General features: G+C 31.4%; 1 protein-coding gene across 1 annotated transcript; it reads right to left on the bottom strand.

Annotated features, from left to right (window-relative positions):
• Positions 1-1,126: 1,126 nt before the first annotated feature.
• On the bottom strand, positions 1,127-1,963 carry LOC136969128 (carnitine O-acetyltransferase-like). Its single transcript, XM_067263223.1, has 5 exons — positions 1,901-1,963; positions 1,601-1,789; positions 1,420-1,538; positions 1,296-1,349; positions 1,127-1,214 (listed from the first exon to the last, which is right to left on the bottom strand). The coding sequence occupies exons 1-5, from the start codon at positions 1,919-1,921 to the stop codon at positions 1,127-1,129; spliced, it is 471 nt and encodes a 156-aa protein (XP_067119324.1). The 5' UTR covers positions 1,922-1,963.
• Between the last annotated feature and the right edge of the window lie 8,941 nt (positions 1,964-10,904).

A 10,904-nucleotide genomic window follows, 5' to 3' on the forward strand; every position in this document is an offset into this window, starting at 1 on the left:
ATAGGATCATATAAACGCCATCCGGAGTTGTTCGAAGTATCTAAGGAATCGTATAGAAAAGAACACAAATAAAGTATACGTGTTTATTGAAACACTTGGATGTTGTTAGCGTCTATATTTTACTAGGTAAAAATATTGCTTCTGCATGTATTTTTGGTCTATCATTAAAATTTGTCTAAAACTTTTTCAAACACCCTGTACATAGCTCGTGTTGGAGGTAGGTCAAGATTACGGAACGTCGACTTTAAAATATTACAGTTCTGTTTGTACAGATAACAACAAAACCACATAAGCAAGTTACGAGGGTGAGAATAAATGTTTAGAAATGTGCTATGTAATACGAATATTAAATATATAAACTCCATAATTGAAACCTTCTCCCAGGTAATAAATAATTCATATGCCTTTGTGTTCTTATTATATACATTTTACTATATATATGTCTACTAGGACATATCATATTTTTAAGACTTATTATCAGAAAAAAACAATGAAGATGGTTTTTTTGAACAAGTTTTCTCAATTCGCAGAAACCGGACACCACTACATTGGAGTAATGATTAGGTTCTGGCTGTCTGTATAAACAGCCCGAAAAGGGAAGAAAAATGATAGTGGGATGAAGGGGAAAAATAAAAGAGTGGAAGGAGATGGGTGTAGAGGGTTAAGACAAGGTAAGATAGGAGTGAAAGGACTTCATTGTAACTTAAACTTGATTGTAATATATTGTAATATAAGTTACATACTTATCAACGTTGTAAATCAGACATTGTATTTTATCAAGAATTTCGAAAAAAAATAATAACGGTCGTGAGAAATTCATTTTCTGACATATTAATTTACTCGAAGTATTACAAAAAATCATGGGAAATAACAAAACTTTTAAATTAATCGATTGAAACAAATGTTTTCCATATGAGGCCAAGGCAAAAAAGGCTGTGAACTCCTGTAATGGAAATTAGCATTCATAAAGAGTGATTCAAATGAGCCCATAAAGGAGTAAATTTATTGTAATATATCTAATAATAAAGCAGTCTCAAAATATTGGAAAGTTGTAAGGACAACTAACGAAATTGTTGTAAAAAAAGTTATTTAAACCGTTAGTTTCTATTTCATTCATTAAATAGTATTATATAAAATGCACGAAAAATAATGACACGAAATTGTTCTTTTCCTCATTACCTTGTCCTCCAGCAAATTCCTGGTTTAATTTACCACTACAATAATTCAAATGAATCATTTTACTAATAGTTTCCTTAGGGTAAATAACTGTTTTCTTGTTATTAATGTCTATTTACGTGTCAACTTTTTCCTTGAACATAAGCGAAAAGATGATAAATTTCGCAACAAATCTAAAAAATAATACACAATCATCAATAAGACAAATTACTTAGAAATGACTATTTCGCGAGAAACCATTACCTAAATCTTTCGTCATCCGTTGTGAATTCTTGCTTCGGCAGCAGGAAGGACGGACTGGAATTGACGGGGAAAGGCAAAGGAATTTTTAAATACATATCGTTCATACAGAATCCAGTTACCTGCAAAAGCGTTTATTATTATTTCCAGTAAAACTTTTTATCGAGAAAGAAGAAAAACTCAAGTAATTTTCTTTGCTTTCTGCATATTTCTTCAAAAACCCTTGCAGCCTTTGCATTTTCTCCGAATTTTGATATTCTTCCACCAATCTACGAGCTTTTGCGTATCTGTCACCGGAGACAATTGCTTCGATTCCTTTCAAGAATCTGTTTAGAGTGACGGAGAGCTCGGGAACCGGCGGCTTTGGCCGTTTCTACAAGAGAAAGTGAATTTTCAAACGTAAATGCATTATAGTTATTGAATGCATCGTCAATTACGTTACAAAATATAAAATCCTTTATCACAATTGATGATTTAGACTCACACTTTCTTTCATTTCAGTCATTTTTACTTTCCGTAGAAGAAGCTCGGTCTGAAACAATTTGCCGAAGACAATGAGATGTTAAAACAATGAGTGTCGTTGTTGCAGAATATTAATGCGCACAATGCGTTGACGATATTAATACATACGACATTTCTAACACAATTAATTATTATATATAAACAGTTTTTCTATTTACACTATATATATATATACACACGTATGTATGTATGTGTTAAATAGTATTATATATCTGATGTTTTGTTATATTTTTAATTCAAACAAAAACATCTGGGAATTTCGCCAAGTAAAGGCTTAGGACAATTTAGACAACACTGAAAAATTGTTTTTAGTTTTCCTTTGGTAAAGATAAGCTTGGCGCTCGAAAGAGAAATGTAGAAATGAGTAATACGGGTAAAAATCTCGCGGTTGTCATTTGAATAAAATTTATTTGTTTTCATACAATATTACCTTTATAAGCATAAAATGAAGACGTAACACTGAGTTAGCTCTATGAGAAACTTTGCCTTATCGACCCGGAGGTTTAGCGAGGACCTCACTGATAACGAGAAATGCTTAAGTGTAAAATGTAAGAAGGAAAAGAAAAAAATATAGCTTTTTTGGCGATTTTATCACTGTGTAATAGCTCATATTTCGGCAATAGCTTCATAGAAAATTTTGAAATTTCGCACACTACATAAGAAAACAATTTTCTTATATACGAGATATTCGAAATCACTTCAAGCGTTTGGAGGACGGAGAATTTACTTCCGAAAATCGACAATTCTGATTTCGGTATATAAAGTCAGCCGGTCACATTTTTTACTCGGCAGGGAGTCACTATTTATGATGTACAAGTAACGTACATCATAAATATGATCCATTAGTTTATATTATCAGTTACATCGGCTTTGATCATATTCACCTTAGATGAGTTCGTGGTGTGAAATACGACGAGCGAACACGCCGTTTTGGATGCTCTACTTTAGTGATTTTTATTAACATTAAAGTTAAATGGAATATTATATTAATAGCATGATAAGCATCATCGTGTTTAATCCTTTTCAATGACCCCCTCCGGTTTTTGCGAAGGACTGCGAATTTTTGTTTAATATTTTTATTACAATATGGAACAGAGAATAAAAAAATTGTCTGGAAGTCAATATAAAAAGAAAAGGGAAGAAGGAAAAAAGCTAAGCTACGTTATGAAAAAATTCTTAGTACAAAAGTCCTGTTTAGATGGGCCGTCCATATCCGCATCAACAGCGTCTGCTTTAGATTTGGCAAAACGAATCACATATAAATGCGGATGATCATCGAGAAGAATTACGTGATATATCCCGAATGCTACCATATTCTACGAAACCTTTGGATATTTTAAATAATTTATGCCAAAATAACTTAATTACTTTGTATCCGAATATTGTCGTAGCTCTGAGAATTTTATTAACACTCCCAGTCTCCGTAGCTAGTGGGGAAAGAAGTTTTTCGAAATCAATAAGCCAAGCAAAACTTAGAAATCTATCATTAATTTTTATCGAATCTGCATTGGCTGCTGCCACTCTAGATTACAAGTCCCTAATTAACGAATTTGCTAAAGTTAGAAACATAAAACTGTAGTAGATTGTCGTAGTTGATACTCGATATCGTTATTTTAAAGTAATTTATATTTTCAAAAATGCTAAACGCGAGTAATGTTCAGTCATCGCTTATTTAGTTGCTGATTTTCGTGAAATAGCTAATTGTTAATGAACAATATTATTAATTGTCGAGTATATTATTGTGACAATACTTTTCGAGGCATTACATATTGTAAATTTAATTAATTTAATTAAAAAAATCCTATTAAAAAACAATTAAGCGTTAATCGCGCGTCAGTAAAGGTAATTATGCAATTACTAAAGTAGATCGTAACTTGCAGTAAAAAAAATAATTTCTGGTGTTTTAATGGAAATTTACGATTTGCTATAGCTATGCCACCTTTTAACGATAATTTAAACTAAAGACCCGCTCAAATTACTTTTTTACCTTTTAATACACTGTAGCGTAAATTTTATGTGTTTGCATTAAAACAAGTACAATATTTATACACACATTTTTAGAACTTTTTTTTATTAAACATTAATTAAAAACTAGAGAAAATCATTTAACATAAATAATAGAAAAAAAAGTTAGTATTTTTATGAACCAAATTACAAATAACATTGAGAATTGCGTAGGCCTATTGTCACAAATTTTGAAATATGTTGAATTACTTGAATTTTATAATTGAAAAAAGTGAGAACGTAATCGAATTTACGAACGTAAAAACGTTAAAAAATCGAAAATGACAAATTTATTTGAAAATAAAATCCAAAAAATATACTACTGTGTAGAATAAAAACAGAAGAAAACGAAGGTGTAATCTGCTAACGTCTGAAATGTATGGTTCTCAAGAAAAAATAAAATTAAAAACTTTTCTTGGCGCAGAAATGGCGCATTTCTGCGCTAGGGAAAGTTTTCAAACGTTTACATTGACGCCATCTGGAGATCAGAATAGTAACTCTTTTACATATACAAATAGTATTTTATAGTGTTTCTCAAACGGGATCCCAAGATCCCGGTTGTTTTTTTTAACCCGGGAAATATCCCGGAAAATTTTTCTTATCCCGGAAAATTTCCGCACATTTCTTAAAAATTCACTTTTTTTCTTATTTTGTGTTAAGGTTGAGGAAATTTTGCAAATAGAAAGTATAATTAACTCGTAAACTGTCAGAATACATTTGTATTTATTAATTATAAACCTACTTACTAGTTTTTTTTTATTTAATTTTTGCTCGTTATGGCACGTCACAAATGGTCAATAATCAACACGTAGCTTATTTGTGGAGGACTCTCAAAATTCTTTACCAGTAATATCTGGAATAATTGTGCTTACGCTGTCTTAATTTTTAGCCATGCCCAGTAGCTTCGGTAACTGCGTAACGCCACGTTGTGCAAATTGGGCAAGGACACAAACGAGTACAAAGTCTGCGAATATGAAGTTTTTCTTCATAAACCTGATTATTAAAGACAAACAAACTGCAGAATTATTGGGCTACGATGTTTCTATTAAAGCAGTCGAGGTAGACAAATCGAGAATTCTAGAGAACAAAAGAAGTACTATAATCTCGAAAACGAACTAGAAATCTTTCAGGATACGGGTGAAAAACACATAATATTTATCTTCTCTTAAATTAAACACGATTCCAATCGCATCAATTGAATCGGAAAAGGCATTCTCGGTAGCGAGACTTTTCATTACTAAAATAAGAATTAGATCGAGTGATCGGAGTATCGACCATCTTTGCTTTTTAAAATCTTATAAAAATTTACAATATTTTGTATTATATTTTATTTAATAAAAACAAAAATTACCTTATAAGTTAGAAGTTTGATCTAAGTTCATTTTTTTTTAATTTTCAACTCAATTCAAAAGCATTTTTGTTGTTGTTGTATGCAGTTTCCAGCAAACTTTAATAAATCTTTTTCTATTTGTGAAAATTTCTACGTAATTCAAAGGTAATTTTTAATATATATCTTACACAGCATTATTAATATGATTTTGGAGGTTACAGAACGTATTAAATTACTTTAAAAATTGTACTTATTGTATTTAAAAATTACTTGTGGCTATAGGGCTACTCTGAGATATAGGTCATTTTTGATCAGCGAATACCTGGCGAAGCAAGGCGTGACGTCCGATACGTAAGGAATTGCCATACAAAGAACGAGAAAAAAATGCATCTAATGTAAAATTTCAATTAAGAAAATGTAAAAGATTAAAAGTTTGGACGAGTAAGTATCGCGTTTTACGACGCAACGGCGAGACATAAAAAAGTCCCGTCCGTATAACATCGACATTGATGCGAATGAACACAGTAAACGGCGCAAACATATCTCTTTCTCTGTCGGTCTTACGGATGTAAAAATCCTTAACGTATTTATGGATTACAACTATTAATTTGAACAAAATAATAATAATTAAATCAAAAGTAATCGGTCGTGGTTACGTGCGCTGTACATAAAGCGAATTGTAGACTGCACTATATGTAATATAGTACAGAAAAGTGAGTGCCAGCTTTGAGTTACAAGTTTGTTGCCCACTGCCTTATACAAATACGATTATTTGCTTTACCTGGATACACTCGATTTGTAGATAGAAGACTATTTTAAATTTGATTTTATCTTGCATAGCCACAAATTATTTTAATATTAATATTATAAAAATTCGTAAAATGCGTTACAAAAGTGTAGCGAAGAATGATGTCGTGCACTATTCGTGCCGTCAGAATTGACAGATTAGTTCCTATGCACACGATTTATTTTTACAAAAATCGATTTCAATATATTTAGATTTAGGTACAGTACATCAGATTATATTACTTTTATGTTTACTTAAGTTAATTGAAGAAGCATTCATCCATTTTTTTCCTGTAATATAATGAATGCGTGTAATAATAGCGTGCAATTTCCATACCGATTTGATATAACTCATAAGTTTCTTTCCATTTGAAACAAATTACAGTAAAGCACTTTTACAAGAGATGACAAACAATCCTGATTTCACTCGAATTTTACATTTTACAGAAAATAAAAGCAATTCTTCAAAATGCGACTCGTATACTTTTATATAAGAAACCAAAAATGCTATTGTGGTTATTAATGAAAAAAAGATGCAAATTAATCAAGTTGAACGTGTATATTTATAAAAAGTCTCTATAAGTAAAGGTTATGGATTTAAAAGTTGTTGATAAATTATTTGTCAAGTTTCAATAAATTCACCAAGTCGTGACATTGAGCCATGCATAAAATGAAATGTTGATTAATAAAAAGGAAACTCGTATTTTTCAATTATAAATAACATTTAATTGACAACTTATAAGTCTTATACTCTACAGTTACAATACGTTAAGTTAATTATAATACGGGTAATTCTACTGATAGGTGTAAATTTTCTATTTGTAAATTACATAAATGAAGAAATCACGAAGGCCTCGAATTGCATCAAAGAAGATATGGATTTTGCTTTCTGTGTGGATATCAACTGTTCTTTAGCTCAATTCTAGACTTAAAATTTATTCTTAGTTGGTACTAGATAGAATAAACGTGTTTACTTTCATCTATTAAAATACAGAATATGTAAATTAAAACCAATTACAACGATTTCTTACATCGTTATTTGAGTAAATTACTGAAATTTGTGTAAGCACGATTTGTGTTTGAGAATCATAGGAAATTAGAAAACAAGGTTTCAGGAAATTGATAACAAATTATAGAAATTAAACGGCGAATTTCATCACGAAAAATCGTCAAGAAAGGTCATCAAGAAAAGCCATCACCGAAAGCAAAAATGCACACGACTGAGCAACATGACTCCATATATACAAAGGGGATACTAGTTGACCGAGAAGGGGCATCACCCGAAATGTGTATTAATACTCGTATCAACTAAATAAATATGGAAAGACACCAAGTGTTTAAATAGTAGCACGATTTGTGTTTGAGAATCATCATAAATTACTGAAATTTGTAAATAAAATTGTCAAATGTAATTCTGCAGTTGACTGATGTTGGGAAAGTCATTACATTATTTTTAGTTTACTTTTCTCTGTTTCCCATCGATTTAAAATATAAAAGATTACGTGTAGAAATACACGCCGAGCTGAGTGCAATAAATTGAAGAATTTATATAACGAAACAAAATACAATCTGCCAAGGAGAGATTCTTTCCGGGAGAACTTTCTAAGGGAAACTGGTCTGTATTCGAGTTTCAGACACTACTCGTGAATGTGCAACATTTTTCCAACATTTCACATTAAAAGATATTTTTGTGTACTTGATAAATACACTTTAAAAATATAACTGGATAAAACGCGAAGAGTATGGGTGCATTTAGCGCCCATTCTATATACTTCTGCAAGGTTGGCTAATGGTATTCGCTTCATTAACAGGTGTTTTTTTTATTCAAAAACCACAACCAGAACATTTATGCGTATGGTATTTTTGTATTTGCAATTCCCTTTTGTTCTTCAACGCTTAAGATAGACTTAAATTGAAAATAAATTTTTGGAATTTTAATATTCTTTTTTAATCATTTTAAAAAATGTCCCACAAAAAAAAGTAAAATGTGCTGTTCTAAAGCGATTTATTGTAATCGAGTAAATATCTGCCAAAACAATGGCAGATTGCTTGCAAAAAGCCTTCAGATAGCGACGTCACGTAACACTACTTTAGCCATACTCTTTATTATAGCAACTGCAGCGTTAATGTTTGCCGAATGCCTCCACATATGTAAAGTTTGTAAAGATTGATGCCGTGCAGGTTAAGCTGAAGTTGCTGCAACATATAACTCAACGTTTCTATTTCAGCAACTTTCCAAGAATTATTTCAGTGAGGAAACAAGCAAAGGACAAAGTGTAGCCTATAACGAGGATTCCAAGTGCACCGTATAAATCTGCCACGGATAAAGGTTTCACCGCATCTTCGACACTGGGAACATTAACAACTTTCTGATTTTCAAAAATTTTTGTCTCAAATATTCTTCGTATTCTAGAAATACACAAATATTTTGTAATGGTTGTGATTGTTGAAAATATTTGATCATTAGTAAATTATAAACTTACAGTTTGTTAAATTGTTTTATATACGGAAATCCTTTTCTCGTGGCAAATCCTTCATAAAGTGTAGAAAGAACTTCATCAGATTTCACATAGTTTGATCCATAAGCAGCTGCAACCTGATTTTCAACTCTCGGAGTTCCGATAACCACCATTCGATCTTTTATAATCATGTCGTTAATCAATTTATCTGTAAAAACCTTCGTTTCACGATGACTTTTAGCTTTGGAATCTACTGAATTCAGAAATAACTTTTCTAGTAAAGTAGCATTTTTATCACCTTTGCATTCATAACGAAAATATGTTTTTCGCTTTCTGTAATAAAAAGTCTTGCGTGTTTTGCTTCTGTGTGCTACAAAGAAGTAAAACAAATTTCATTAATTAATATTCTTTGAAAACCGAAATTTCTACAACTTAGAAAATACGGGGTGGTTAGAATAAAACTAACGTTATTTAGACACACGTAGAGCCGCTCCACTAAACAAAAACGAACAAAACTCGGTACACACGCAACGCAGTTCGTAAGGAAGAGATTTATAAATAGAAAAATTTAGTTGAAATTTTTACCACCAAGGAAAATGTGGCGCTGCAAGGATGTCAGTTTTAAGACAAGCGGATAACATTTTATTACAAGAATGATTTTAGTTTCAACTGTCTAATGTTACTTTTCAGAAGGAATATGAAGACACCTCCTGCTATGCTGTTCTTCACCACCGATAAGGTGTGCATACGCTCCGCTTAGCACAACCTTTTAAATAAATTTACGGCCATAAATATACGCTTTCGAACGAATACTGCAACACTTTCCTGATGGTGATAATTCCAATTAATTTTCACACCTAATCCTCTTCCTCGTTATCCAAATTGCATGCGTACCGTGTTTGACTCAATTCGGTTCAATAGGGTCTGAGAAGTATCGGTTTAATTCTAACCGTCCTGTAGTTTTATCTTGACCTCACAAACGAAAATCGTGACCAAAATAAAATGTTCAGCTTGTTTAAAAAATACAATTGTCGAAATTCGAATGATTTCAATTTAAAAATTTTATAATTTTATAATTTTAAAAATTGAAATCTGTTGATAATTACATTTAGTCCTTTTAAAATTTCTGGTAAAGGAACCACTTAATATAATACAAGACACCCTTTTAAATAATTTCTAGTCAAAGAATATTCAATAGCATATATACGTAATAGAATACTTAAAATAAAAATAATTATTTTCCTGTGTGAGCACCAGAAATCACCAATAAAAATAATTACTTCAATATATAAAACGATTTTATTTATGCAAAAATAATATATTCTGTATTTCCTGTTTTCATCATTAAGAATGTTATTCGAACTTAGAAATCGCCGTGAAACATTCGACGAGAAATTTGCCAAAGTCACAGTTTTGATCATAAACAATATCTTAGTGATTTAAGAAATTAAATATATAATTTATTTTAATGTCTAAACAGTAGAAAATAAGTATAATACGAGCAATTATTTATTGTCACGTGGTCACGACATCGGACTGCAATTTTTTATCATATTTGAAAAATTTATTTAACTTAAAATATATGCTCTCCACCCCTAATTAGTAGTGTCTTTCCCCTGTACATAATACTTTTCCTGTTAGCAACACTCGTGCCATTATTTATTTAACTACTTACAGGGGAAAACTTTAAGTAAAATAACGCGATTTTGCATCGGAATTTTGTATACAGTAAATCGGGGCCTCCTGCCCAACGGTTTCCATTCCTCCTGCCTCTGATTTGATCTATCTAACTCCATTCTCGAGATTAAGGAAAGTCAGACAACCGACAACAGTGGGAATTTATAAGTCAACAATTTTTTAAAATTGTAGCCCAATAAATTTATATCAGTCAAAATAAACAGTGTAAAAATGAAATAGTAGAACATTTAAATGTTGTATTTACCTGTAAGAATACACTTAATTTCTGATGCGAAAGCAGTACACATGTATATTCTTTTCTTTTAATAGCTGCTGCTAATTCGTCGAATGTTTCCGGAACCGGTTCGTCAGTCTGTACGGCCATAAATGACGTCAATGTTCCGGCGTAACCCCAGATCAAGACTGTTGTCATGAGCAACCAGATGCCAAATGCTATTCTAGAAGATGAACGATTCACGTTGCTGTTGTCGACTCCTGAAAATTAACGCCTAAGATTATAATTCACTATTATAAATTAGAAAACAACGTATATTGTGTAGATTTACCTTGATACATTAACGTCGTCATCAGATACCAGTACGTTCTCCCTAAAGTCCAAGGTTCCCCTTTATTGTCTTTCATGAATTTCCGGAATATTAATCCAAAGACTGTAATGGTAAAGATCAAGGCCAACCAAACCTTTCATGGAA

The sequence above is a fragment of the Centruroides vittatus genome, unplaced genomic scaffold (assembly GCF_030686945.1).
Source record: "Centruroides vittatus isolate TY-2023 unplaced genomic scaffold, ASM3068694v2 contig_1727, whole genome shotgun sequence".
Lineage (NCBI taxonomy): Eukaryota > Metazoa > Arthropoda > Arachnida > Scorpiones > Buthidae > Centruroides > Centruroides vittatus.

Excerpts from the sequence above, each read along its gene's own strand:
- LOC136969128 (XM_067263223.1), bottom strand. The coding sequence starts at position 1,921 with ATGACTGAAATGAAAGAAAGT. Across the intron at positions 1,539-1,600 it reads CAGAAAGCAAAGAAAATTAC|GTAACTGGATTCTGTATGAA; the intron begins TTGAGTTTTTCT and ends ACGCTTTTGCAG. Across the intron at positions 1,350-1,419 it reads ACGGATGACGAAAGATTTAG|ATTTGTTGCGAAATTTATCA; the intron begins GTAATGGTTTCT and ends ATTATTTTTTAG.